The sequence below is a fragment of the Monodon monoceros genome, unplaced genomic scaffold, assembly GCF_005190385.1.
Source record: "Monodon monoceros isolate NGI ecotype Baffin Bay Population unplaced genomic scaffold, NGI_Narwhal_1 Super_Scaffold_22, whole genome shotgun sequence".
NCBI classification, from domain to species: domain Eukaryota; kingdom Metazoa; phylum Chordata; class Mammalia; order Artiodactyla; family Monodontidae; genus Monodon; species Monodon monoceros.
Window position 1 is genome coordinate 103882572 of NW_021703779.1, and position 13706 is coordinate 103896277.

General features: G+C 43.9%; 1 protein-coding gene across 1 annotated transcript; it reads left to right on the forward strand.

The window, feature by feature from the left end:
• The first annotated feature begins 1908 nt into the window (after nt 1-1908).
• TEX13D (TEX13 family member D) lies at nt 1909-3654 on the forward strand. Its single transcript, XM_029240224.1, is given in 6 exon segments — nt 1909-2225; nt 2227-2665; nt 2668-2866; nt 2930-3258; nt 3261-3545; nt 3547-3654. Coding segments are annotated over 6 exon segments (1677 nt in total).
• Nucleotides 3655-13706: the final 10052 nt, after the last annotated feature.

Genomic DNA, 13706 nt, shown 5'->3' on the forward strand with positions numbered 1-13706 from the left:
TATAATTGACATACCTTCTTGATGGATTGACCCTTTAAATTTTTTATTTTATTTTATTGAAGTGTAGTTGATTTACACTATTGTGTTAGTTTCAGGTATACAGCAAAGCGATTCAGTTATATATATATACTTTTTTCAGATTCTTTTCCATTATAGGTTATTACAAGATATTGATTATAGTTCCCTGTGCTATACAGTAAATCCTTGTTTATTTTATATGTGATAGTGTGTACCTGTTAATCCCATACTCCTAATTTATCCCTCCCTTTCACTGTCTTTCCCCTTTGGTAACTAAAAGTTTGTTTCCTAAGTGGATTGACCCTTTGTTTAACATTATATAATATCCTCTTTTTTAATCCTAATTTTTGTCTTAAAGTATACTTTGATATTTGGAGAGCTGCTCTAGCTCTTAATTAATTACTGTTTGTACAGAATAGCCTTTTCTATCTTTTTACTTGCAACCAATTCAAGTCTTTGAATCCAAAATAAATCTCTTATAGACAATTTACATTTAGATCATGTTTTTTTAGAAGTATCCATTTTGCCAATCTCTGCCTGTTAATTGGAGTTTAATCTATTTGCATTTAATATAATTACTGATAAGGAAGGACTTCTGACATTTTGCTATTTGTTTTCTAACATGTCTTATATCTCCCCCCATTCCTCCATTACTGCCTTGTTTTGGGTTTCATTGATTTCTTTTTTTTTTTTTTTTTTTGTAGTTTACCTTTTTGATTTCCTTCTCATTTTCTTTTCTGTATATTTTTTAGTTATTTTCTTAGTGGTTGCTCTGGGGATTACAACTAACATGTTAAATTATAACAGTATATTTTGGATTAATACAAACAATTTCAACAGTATACAAAACTTTGCTCCTGTATAGCTCCACCCCCTTTATGTTGTTACTGCCATAAATGACACCTTTATACATTGTGTGCCCATGAAGACAGATCTGTATTGTTTTATGCAGTCATGTTTTAAGTCCTATATTAAAAAAGAGGGGTCACAAAATACAGTAATACTGTCTTTTGTATTTACCTATGTAGTTACCTTTAGCGTGTGCTTTATTTCTTTGCGTGGATTCCAGTTACCATTTAGGGCTGCCTGCAGAACTCCTTTAGCATCTCCTGTATGGAAAACACAGATCAAGAGAGAAGCATTTAGTTTAAAATAAGAGAGACACCGTCTGAGAACAGAGTTGATCAGGTAAACATGAGAGTGAAATTACAGGGAGAGTTCAGGAAAAATTCATGGCTCAGTCCCCGGATTTTCTTGATGACAGGGATTCTAAGTTTACCTGTGCAGGATGCTGAGGGAAGCGTGCCGACAGTGGGACTGACTGTATTAAAGGTCTGAAGTGTATCTAAGAACTAAGATGAAGCTGAGACGAAAGTAGAACTGCACCCACCTATGCAGCTCCACCCAGCTAGAAATTCATTCCACCATGCTGGATATTGTCCTTCTGAAATTCTTAGAAACAGTAAAGCCTTCTAGACGTTCACTGCGGCACCCAGTGCAGCTTCCGGCCTCTGCCACGTCTGGGTTCACTGCGGCACTCAGTGCAGCTTCCGGCCTGCTCACCCGGTAGGAGGGGCTCTGGCAGCGAGGTTGGTCCCAGCAGGCCTTGCGGGGCGACTCGCAGCTCACGTGTGACCTGTGGCGCCTGCGTCTGCCTTTTGGGGGTTGGCGCAGTGAGGGGATCTGCCTTACTTTCTGTGAGGAAAGCCGGACCGTGACAGAGGAAAGAGGCCGAGGAGGAGGCCAGGACTGGGCTAGAACTGAAGGAGGACTGAGCCGGGAGGTGAGGGGCTTTACCGGCGGCGGCGGCGGCGGCAGCGGCGGCGACGGCGGCGGCGGCGGCGGGCGGCATCTCCCGTGAGGCGGTTGGTTGACTAGGCCACAGCGGCCATGGCCATGGGCTTTGGGGACCATGCCAGCGGGTTCCGCCACAACGAGGTGATCAGATTCATCAACAATGAAGTCCTCATGAACGGGGGAGGCCCTGATTTCTACGTGGCCTTCTGCTCGCGGTCCTGGAATGAGGTAGAGGATCGGCTGCGCGTCGTTGTCGCTGACCCGCAGGTGCCGTGCGCTATCAAGAGGGCCTGTGCCTGGAGCGCGCTGGCCTTGAGCGTGCGTGTGGGCGCGAGGCAGCGGGAGCGGCAGGCGTTCCGGGTTCAGTGGCTGCAGGAGCAGGTAGGGGAACGCGAGGCGGCTTCCTGGGCCCTCTGAGCTGCGGCGCCTGCGCGAGGAGCGCGAGGAGGTGGTCACGTAGCTGCGCCTCACGCAGGCCACCTTGCAGCAGGCGCTGAAACAGCGTGATGTGCTTTGTGAGCGGCTGCTCCTGGTCGAGAGGTCGGCACAGGTCACCCCACTGGCCCAAGAGTTGCTGCCTGGGCCTCGAGCCAAGCAACTTGGGGCTGCAGAGTGGCCCATGAGCGTAGAGCAGCAGAGAGATGTGGTAGCCATGGGGGAGCATGACAGGCTGTATTTCAAGAGCCAGATGCCAGCCCCGACAGATGTCCTTTTTGTGCCGGGACCCCCGAGTCCCTGGGCCCAGGCCGTGCAACCCCCTCTGCCAATGCCGATACCATACCCATTTCCATTCCATGCACCATTCCCGATGGGATTCCCATTCTTGCCACCTGTACCACCAGCAGTAGCCATATGGAAACAGAAGCTGGAGTCGTCCCATTTCAGGTGCCTCCTCCGGGGATCTCTCCACCTGGCCCGTGGGCTGCAGTGGTCTTTCAGGGGGAGATGGCCCCACTGTGGAACCAGAGGAGCTACAGCCAGGGGGAAGGTCCTGAGATCCTGCAGGGTACAGTCCCCTTAGGGGATATCAGAAGTCTTAACCAGGAAGAAGGTCTATAGAGGCCCCAGGGGATGGTCCCCCTTAGGGACAGCTGTGGTCTCAGTCAGGAAGAAGGTCCAGAGAGGTCCGAGGGAATGGTCCCTCTTGGGGATAGTTGGAGCCACAGCCAGGAAGAAGGCCTAGAGAGACCCCAGGGGATGGTCCACTTGAGGGATAGCTGGAGTCTCAACCAAGAAGAAGGTCCAGAGAGACCCCAGGGGATGGTCCCCCTGGGGGCCAGTGGGAGCTACAGCCAGGAAGAAGTTCCCAAAAGATCCCAGGGGAATGTTCCCCGGGGGGACAGCAGAAGCCAGAGCCAGGAGGGAGACCTAGAGAGGTCCCCGAGGACCATCCCCCTGGGGAACAGCAGAAGTCACAGGCAAGACAATCCAGAGAGGCCCCAGGGGACTGGCCCCTGGGGGTCAGCAGAAGCCAGAGCCGGGAAGGAGGTCCACAAGGGCCCCAGGGGATGCCCCCACCACTGTTCAACAGGAGACATGGCCAGGAAGGAGGTCCAGAGAGGCCTCAGGCAACTGCCCAGGGGGACAGCTGGAGCCCTAGTGGGAGAGAAAACCCAAAGAAACAACAACCTCAGGGGTAGAAGACCAAGCGGCCAAAAGGGAAAAAAGCCTCAGAATCACACCACCAGGAGAAGTCTGCCTCAGGCTGCAGTTCAGTGAATTGGGAGTGCCCCGTGGTGTAAAGCAATGAATTTTCCATGGCACAAGGCCTGCTATGAATGCAAGAAAGTCTGCATGGCAGTTGAGAGTGGAGGCCCCGACCCAGGACAAACCCACTGATTTCAGGAAGGTAAGTAAGAATGGAAACACTCCAAAGAAAAACCAGTTTTATAAGACCCCTTCCTGATTAAAAACTAACTCATTTACTTCACAGAAAATTTGTAACTAAAATTATGATATAGAAAATTAAATAAAATAATTCATTGTCCCATTACCCCAAATAACAACTTTTTATCATTGAGTACACACATAGATACATATGTATTTATATGCTTTCTTTTTTTTTTTCATTTACTTGAGCAAAGACGGATTGCTTTTGAGTATCACACTCTCTTTAAGGAATTTCTCCTAATGCATTTATGTTTGCAGGTGCTGAATTCTGGGTGGCTGAAGCTGATTGGTTGACACCCTGCAGAAGCTGAAGTCAAGACTGTTTTTTTGAGGGAGACGCAAGAGGGAAGAGATATGGGAACATATGTATATGTATAACTGATTCACTTTGTTATAAAGCAGAAACTAACACACCATTGTAAAGCAATTATACCCCAATAAAGATGTTAAAAAAAATTTTTTTAAAAAGACTGTATTTTCCTTTTTCACTCTTTTCTGTTTTCTTATTAACCTTGTTTTCCAGAAAATGCCGTGTCTTTGGCTGGGAGCAGCCATGTGTTTTTGGTTATAAGCTATAAGGAATTTTAGGAGCACTGATTTTCCTTGAAAATGCTATCGTTCCTTTGTAAACTACTGCGGTGTTCATGTTTGCTTCTTGTTCTCGTTTTCTAAGTTTTATAGGTGAGGGTCTGTCTTTATGTCTCTGAGCCCCACGGAATTTGCTTGTTGCTGAAGAATCTGAACCTATCCCATTAGAAGATCTTCCAAGAGCCTAAAGAAAAAACTCTTCGTTTCTGACTGACCCACACTCAGTGAGACCCCTACTGACTGGAGCCAAGAAGAGCGAAAAGTCAGGGAAGAAGAGATGCTTTGGCACTTGGGGGAAAAGGGGGGCAAAATAATTTTGTTAGGGTGTAATTTCTCTGTTGGGACAAGGAATTAATTCATAAGATGTGGTGGTTGCAGTGTTAAATTGTATAGATGATAGCAAACGTGATGAATTTCATTTAATTCATTAAACAGTTATTGCCTGATATGTGTTAGGAGCTGGACTTATATGTTATTATCTGGTGCACACATTATAACGTGATTTGGTGAGTTTGGTTAGATAATAGGAGAGAGCCTAATTTGGGATACAAGTTATATCAGGAGTGACTTCTTTGCCTTGCATGTAGTGTGACCTTTGGGTAAGCCCAAATGAAGTAACATCGAGATATTTCTGCAGTTCCGGGGGCAACAAAGAGACTTTAATGGAAGGACTTGATTGCTGAACTGCTCATCTCACTGGTCCCATGTGAGACAAGTGAGTAGTGGCAAAGAGTGGAAAAGTGGCCTAACAAAATTGCAGGCAGGACTTTTCTGATACTCTCCTCATTTCCTCCCTTGAGAGGGACAGCTCGTTTCCTGGTTGCCTGAAAGACCACTGGGCGACTGTCTTAAAGAAGGACAGTGCTTGGGGGAGTGTTTGAGCCCTCAGCTTCGGGCAGCCACCATCCCAAGCCCCTTTCTGGTCAGTGGATGAAGAACAAAATGGATTCCAAGGACAGACATCGTGCTATGGATGGCGCTTCTCTTGGGAGGACTAATTGGATTAAAACTAGAACTGGACTGGGACGAGCACTCTTGAGAATGCTCGTGGGCCCTTCTCTTCCACTTGGTGTGTTCTCTGCCAGCTTCTCAGAGGCAAGTGGAGCCCCGGGGCTGGGAAGTCAGATCAGCCTCCAGTCTGAGCAAAACGTGTCCTCGAGTTCCCCCAGGAGATTCCAGCTCACCAAGCTCAACCTTTGTCAGAGGTTTCCTGATTCTAACTAGTAATAAAGAGTGTGCACTTACTTGCTGTGTCTTCTGTGTAGTGTGTACCTCGGGGCAGGTTTGCTCAGAAGCGGCAGTTTGAATCTGCATTTTCCCTGCATCCCACTGAGGTTACAGAAAATCCAATCTCATTCACTATTGAAGGGCCCCTCCTCTTCCTGTGAGTTACTCAAGAATGGGGGGGCAGAGGGTATTCTGCAGGGTCTTCAATCCATTGTGATCGTCCCTGCTCCGCTCACTGTCCAAGTCCCCACGGTTCCTTGAAGGTGGGCATCTCTGCTGCTCCTGGGCCCGTGGGGCACGAGAGGTGAGGAGAGGAGGGGGCTTCTGCCTAGGCTGGGAGCCCTAATGCCTGGTGTCCAGCCTCCCTACAGGCACCGAGAAGCCATTTCCCTGAGGCCCTGTATCCCAGAGGTCCCTTGAGCAGAAATTTCCCCCCTGCATTTCTGCCCTGCAAGGCACTGCCCCCTCCCTCCTATGCATAATCCCATCAAGGTGCTCAGGATTCCGGAGAACAGCCAGGCTTAGACAGTCAGCTAACAAGACAAATGTTCCCTGAGGCAAAGGGGGGTAGAGTCTGGCTACCTGCTTGGTGTAGAGACAGGGAAGGGGCAGAGAACAGACGTGAACCTGACCCACCAGCATTCTCTCTTCCCTCGGAGTCCTGATTACCAGGAGGCCTGGGTAACTCGGGAGGGCGCTGGGGAGGAAGGGAACCATCAGGGACATCGACCCAAAGCTAGGCTTTCTGGGTTGGAGAAAGGCTTTGTGATACACTTGTGTATGCTGATAGCTCTGTAGAATTCTGGGAAGATGAGACTTGGGAATTTTCCAGCATAATCCATTTTGGTGTACCAGCAGATCATTTTAGATCTCACTACATTTGCTTTAATTTATGGTTTCAAATGGACTCTGCTATTCATTGGCATGCCTTTAGGTCTACATGAAAGCACTCACCCTGTGCATAGCTTTTATATAGTTTAATATGATTACAGTCTTTCAGGGCTGACTTTTTCCAAAGCAACCTGAATAACTGAGGCTGTCAAATCACTACTTTCTTCTGGAATGGGTACACACAAGAAAAGGCAGGAGGTTTCTTAGGCAAGAACCTGGGCTTTGGAATTAGAGAGACCTGAGTTCAGATACTTGCTCTGCTATTCACTAGCTATGTGAACTTAAACAAGTTATTGAACAACTCTGAGCCCCAGTGAGTGGTTGTTCCCTTTCCCTGCCCTCAGGGTTGTGCTCTGGATGCTGTGGTAATGAGTATAAGGGATTATCAATGGTCGTAAAATCATTAATACCATTGAGTGCTTACTATGTGCTAGGCACTCTAAGCACATTACCATTTTGGTGACTGTAAGGTATAATAGGTACCTGTATTAATAGTTCTTCAAAGTGAATATTATTACCCCCATTTTATAGATGTGGTAACTCAAAAATTTGGGAATTTGTGAAGCCTGGCTTCAAAATAAAATTTTACTGATTCTAATGTCTGTGCTCTTTCCATTATATCACACTGCCTTAGCCTTTTACCCTTACTAAGTAATGTATTTGTATGTTAACGTGGATTATCAATGTCTAAGCCCAATGAAATGACTATAATGGAGAGACTTTGAGGCATAGTGACAGTCTGGTGGCCAGGAGCTGCTCTTTTAGAATCTCTCAGGCTTTGGGATATGTGATCATCTAGGCTGCCAGTAAGTAGGACCACTTATCTCAGGACTGCAAAAAATAAAAAGGGGGGGGAATGGTAATTTAGGCAGTGGGAGTGGCTTGTATCTGATTCAGCAGACTGGCCTTATGAAAAGATCTTTGAGCCGAGCTCAGTACTATTAAGATAGAGCCATCTTGACTGCTTATCTAAAGTCTGTCTGAATTACTCAGTTTTTAAGTGGGTAAGGTGCCAGCAGTAACAGTCCAATAGATATGCATATGTACTTTTCAGTGAGGAAGTAGGGGGAAAGGAGACTTCAAAAGCTCCAGACTCATGTTGCAAATGGTAATGGAATCGATGTTTTATTTTTTTTTTACATCTTTATTGGAGTATAATTGCTTTACAATGGTGTGTTAGTTTCTGCTCCATAACAAAGCGAATCAGCCATACATATACACATGTTCCCATATCTCTTCCCTCTTGCGTCTCCCTCCCTCCCACCCTCCCTATCCCACCCCTCCAGGCGGTCACAAAGCACCGAGCTGATCTCCCTGTGCTATGCGGCTGCTTCCCACTAGCTATCTACCTTACGTTTGGTAGTGTATGGAATCGATGTTTTTAAAATCATGGTACTTTACAGATCAAGCAAACAGCATCCATGGAAAGAAGACTTCCTATGCACTAGGCAGCGTGTTAGACTCTGTGAAGGTGATCATTATTGCCCTCAGCGATGTCCTGTCCTGTTAGAAGAAATAAGACAAATATACACCAGACACCATTTATCAGTCTTTTATCTTCAATTTTTCCAACATATTTTCTGGCCTGTAGATGTTGGTTTTCGAAGGATTCTGTGCATCAAACAGCATTATTTAATAAATGATTATTTTCTCAGTTAAAATTAAGAAAGCTGGGAATTCCCTGGTGGCACAGTGGTTAAGAATCTGCCTGCCAATGAAGGGGACACGGGTTCGAGCCCTGGTCCGGGAAGATCCCACATGCCGCGGAGCAACTAAGCCCGTGCGCCACAACTACTGAGCCTGTGCTCTACAGCCCACCAGCCACAACTACTGAGCCTGTGTGCCACAACTACTGAAGCCCGCGCGCCTAGAGCCTGTGCTCCGCAACAAGAGAAGCCACTGCAATGAGAAGCCCGTGTAGCGCAACGAAGAGTAGCCTCTGCTCGCTGCAACTAGAGAAAGCCCACGTGAAGCAACGAAGACCCAACGCAGCCAAAAATAAATAAATTTTAAAAAAAAATTAAGAAAGCTTGTATAAAGTTTCCTCACACAAGGTTGATATAATTCCAACTAAGAGCAGTCACTTGCCATTTAAGTTTAGGATTTTTGTGAGGATTCAATTAATATTATTATTACATGCAGCCTAATCGCAGGCAAATGGACCATTTTACTAGGCTGTTTGTAATACTGACAGTGCCTCAGAATCCATCATTACTGCCTTCTTAAACTTCTATGAACCTTGGGAACACAAGTTAGGAACAAGTTGTATAGAAAGCTAGTAGTTTTAATACATGCTAAATACCAGTAAGTGCTAAAGGATTTTAGAGAAGTCCAAGTTCAGTATGGACCATTTTAGTTTGCAAAACTTCCATGATAGCCAGATGGTTTCAGATTGTGCCCTCATTTGATGAAGCAGTTGCTAGAAAAGTTGAGTTTGTTTTACTTCAAAATAATATGCAATATTACAGCTTCACTTGTGACATTCTGCAGCTTTTTGTTTTTATGTTTATATCTACTATTTTATGTTTTATTCTTCATTCTGCACTACATTACAAAAATAATTGCACACAAGGCAGAAAGTTGTGATTACTTTTCTGGTAGGCAGCAATAAACCATACTCCAATGTTTATAAAATGATGACAAAGAGCCCTCTGAGGGTTTTGTCTGTAAGTAAAAGTTTTAGGATATTTAACCTCATTTACTCTTTTGTTTGATATATATTTACTTTGATCATTTCAGTGAGCCATATTGGTTCCAGGAAAGAAAAGACTGAGCAAATATTGAAAATTTCATGCTTTTGCACTAAAATGCCTGATATTGTCTAGACAGTTTTGAAACTTCAGAACATATATGACCTGCTTTGTAAAAGACTCATACTATTGAACTCCCCGTTGATCAATGTTTCTAACATTTTTTCATGACATATTTATTATTGAGAAGGAAAAGAAAAATAATGCCAATGTTGCATCTGTAACTACAAAATTCATTCAGAAATCCACCATTAGCTATTTTCCTTGCTGGGATATAATTTTTTTTAAGATTTATTTATTATTTATTTATTTTGTTTATTTTTGGCTGCGTCGGGTCTTGTTAGTTGCGGCACACAGGATCTTCGTTGAGTCATGTGGGATCTTTCGTTGCGGCACACGGGCTCTTCGTTGTAGTGTGTGGGCTTCTCTATAGTTGTGGTGTGTGGGTTTTCTCTTCTCTAGTTGTGGCACGCAGGCTCCAGAGCGCGTGGGCTCTGTAGTTTGCAGCACATGGGCTCTAGTTGAGGCGTGCAAGCTCAGTAGTTGTGGCGCACGGGCTTAGTTGCCCCACGACATGTGGGATCTTAGTTCCCTGACCAGGGATCGAACCTGCGTCCTCTGTATAGGAAGGCGGATTCTTTATCATTGGACCACCAGGGAAGTCCCTGGGGTATAATACTTCATTTGTATTTACAAAGCTGCTTAGGGAAACATTTATAAAGTCCATTTCATTCCATTCTTTTGCCAAATTTTGGTGTTTGTGGTGTATAGATCAAACTGGTCATCCATGTTTCAAAGCATCAGAGATTTCCTAAAAAATGTTCAGGGAAAAAAAAGTATGCATAAAATAGTCTTTTGGACTTTAATCTTTTAGTTTAAGCATCAGTGGTAGAACTTTCTTTTTGAGCTTCCAAGAAAGAGAATAGATTTTTACGAGGAACGCTGGAGCCTCCCTTACAAAGAGGTGATATTTTCTTGTCCTGATATCATACCTTGAGTGCCCACAGCCAGGATGAAGGGAGGTAGAAAGAAGATTCAGACACGATCCAAAGGCAATGGGTTTGATGAGACCTAAAGGGCTACATGATGATTTATTTGTCTGTCAGGTGCTGAGATGTGAGTTATGAACGGTTGTTTCTATAAACCCATATGAGGCAGACCACAGGATTGTCATTGATAAACAGTGGATGTGAAAGAAGTCAATGTCAGAAATGATATACTCCTTGCGACAAATTTGCAAAGGGTTCTCTACGAAGGGAAAGAGGAAGGGGAAAGCAAGGGAGCTAAGTAGGTGCAGATTCTGTGTTAGGATCTGGGTATGTAAAGAGGAATACGACATCATCCCTGTCTTCTAGGAGTTCACAGACTAGTAGGAAAAGAAACTTTGAGTGTCTCTTAGTTTCCAGGCACATCACATATGTCATTTCATTTTATCTTCACAGGGAAAGGTAAGTAAAAACTGGCTAGGAGTGGCCTTCATTTGGTGTAGAAAAAGAATTGGGCAATAAGACTTTACCAGTATATCCAGGTCTTCCCAGGATAGAAGATGCCCAGACCACTTAAAAATCAAACAAACTACTCAGGGATCTATTACTTTGCATGGATAAGCTGATGATCCAGATCCCAGATCTTAAAGCCTGGACGAATAGACCTTGACTCTGGAAGAGCCTTCCAAGGCGTACTGACCAATGAGGCCCAGGATAGAGCAGTGTATCTGATCTCATAAGGCATATATAGATAGACATAGACATGCTACAAGTCGGAGCATGGGAACATTTGACACTTGAGAAGTGTGAGAAGAATATTCTAGAAGTCAAAATTACAGTTGCTAGATAGGAAACTGAAGCCTGACCAATCCGGTGCAGTGACCTCAGAATTAATATTGGGAGACAGAAGAGGATATGGTGAGATGCACAGGCTCTGAAGTCAGCTGCCTGTGTTCAAATCCCAGGCCTCACACTGACCAGTTGTGAAACCTTGAGCAGGCTACCCAGGATCTCTGAGTTCTGGCTTCCCCATTGGTAAAATGGGGATAATAATAGTATTTGCTTCATAAGGTTGTTGATATAAATAAATGAGATAATATATGCAAAGTGCTTAGCAGGAAAGCCTGGAATGTAGTATTCAGTTAACATATATTAGCTATTATTCCAAGAATAAAACCTCAGAAGCAGGCAGAGTTTCAGCTAGAATTAGGGAGTACCTTCTGAGTCATGAAGGAGGTAAACTTAGGACAAGTGAAAGGAACTGTACATAACAGACAGAAAGATAAAGACATTGCTGTCTTGAGCAGGTTGTGCAGGTTTAGAATGTAAGTTGAGTTAAATGTCCCATTACTGTGCCTCTAGAGCCCCATCCTTCCCTCTGTTGCAGCTCTTATTGAGTTAATTGTAATTGTTTGCTTGCTTGTCTGTCTTCACTAGACTATGAGCTACTTGAGATCAGGTATATGCTTTTCTTCTCTCTAACCGAAGTACCTACCACAGTGTCCATCATACAGTAGATGCTCATAAATGTTGGTTGAAAGAATAAACATATTTTTAGAAGGCTTAAATAAACACAACACTGTTTCTGAATCTTCACTTACAAAAGGGCATTAGGAAAATTAACCTCATAGGTAAACCAACATATCAAAAGGAGGTGCTCTTTTTTTTAAAAGATGTAATTTTTTTCTTTTCTCATTTTTGTAAAGGAAGTCAATTTTAGTAAGAGAGAATGTGTAAACTCACCACAGGTGACAATATCATAACACTGTCACAGGAGAATTCACACCTATAGATGAGCTAGTTGAAGAACAAAGTTAGTTTTGAAAGGTTAGAGAAAAAGATTTTGAAATGTCAGATCCACTCTATAAAACTAACCACCCTTGCCATCATCCTTTTAATCTATCTGGGTTTGAGAGTAGCCTAGGGCATTTGAAATGAAGGCAATTAGCACCTCAGACAGGGCATCCACAAACAAAATGCTGTCACCTCTCAGAGACCTTAGGAGGTGACAAGTTTAGATAAGAAGATACTTTTGACCTTGGCTGACAGTTTGTCAATGCTTTTATATTTGATTTAAATGGCATTTATATTCTAAAAGGTTGTAGTTTGCTTTAAGCTGTGAAGCTCTCTTCCTCTACCTCATGGTTTTTATTTCTTAGGTTGTTTAAAAACAACAAGAACAAAAATCTTTCCTCTATTGGGTAAGACCTGAGGAAACAGCTCTTGCTTCTTGCACACAAATGAGTTCAGTCCATTCCCCCCTCTGGTTCTCTCTAAAGTATGCTTGGCTTTCGTTTAAAGCACAGAATGTTAAAGTTGGAAGTAGCCTTAGGGGTCATCTGGTTCAACTCCATTTGACAGATGGAGAAAATGAGGCTCAGAGAGAGGAAGTGATTTAGTGGCAAAATATGGAGTATAATCAGACTCTCATAATTGCTGGACCAGTGCTTCCAGTTCATCTTGCTATTTCAAGAGTGGGCCAGAGGCACATAGAACCAAATTTGTGTGTGTGCATGTGTATATTTTTTCCTCTTATTTTCTTGAGAGCACTAATTTCACTCATTCATTCACTCACTCAGCAAATACATTTAGCATCTGATATGTTCCAGACACTGAGGATACAATGGTGACCAAGGTACACAAAATCTAGCCATCATGGACCCTATGTTCTAGTGGGGGAGACAGACAATAAACAATCAGATAATTCTGCTTCTAAGGGAGCTATATTTGTATCACGGGGCCCATTCTTCCTAAGTCTTTCTCTATTGGTGCCTCTGCTATCTCTATTGCTCCCCTCTTGAATTTTTTGCCCTTTCCTCTCTTGTGGGTATGGTGAGAGAGAAGAAAGCCATTACAATTCTTCTTTCTCTGTACTTCAAGCTCAGCGTGAGGTTTTGAATTTGCTAAAGTCAGGTTTAGTACTGGTGTAGCACTAGGGTGAAGATAGTATTTTTCATCAACACTGCAGTAGTGGGCTGGCTCAGCTGTCAGGCTGCTTGTGAGATGACAGCGAGGGACGGGATGTGAGAGTTGTACTATTACCTTATAATTTATCTGTTCCTTTTTTATACAGTTTTAGTTGTGCTGAACCCCATCGTACCTGGCTGCTTTGACAGGCGTGCTATTTTAGCAACACAGGACAAAACAGAGAACGAAAAGAAGAATGCGTGGTACGCTTTTGCTGTCAGCTTGAGGTTGCCCTGTTCCTAAATTTGTGGATGATTTGTTCAGGGTTGTTCAGAGACAAAAAAGCTTAGGTTTTGTTTTTGCCTGTGTGACACTGAATGTTCTCACAGTTCACCTCATAGGTGGGCTGTTGTCCATAGGGAGTGAATGTGGGGATCCCCTTCCCTATCTTCTCCTTTCGGGTTTGAAATTCCACCACTCTGGGCTAATCATTTGCCCACTCAAAACATAAAGAGTTCAGGGTGGACTAACTTCTCAAGTACTTAACATTGGTGTATGCATTCACTTATCAGATCAATTTCTTCCTTGACCCAAAGCATGAAAAATGGTGAGAGGTGGAGTTGGCCATAAGCAAGTGAGGTAGGCAGATAAT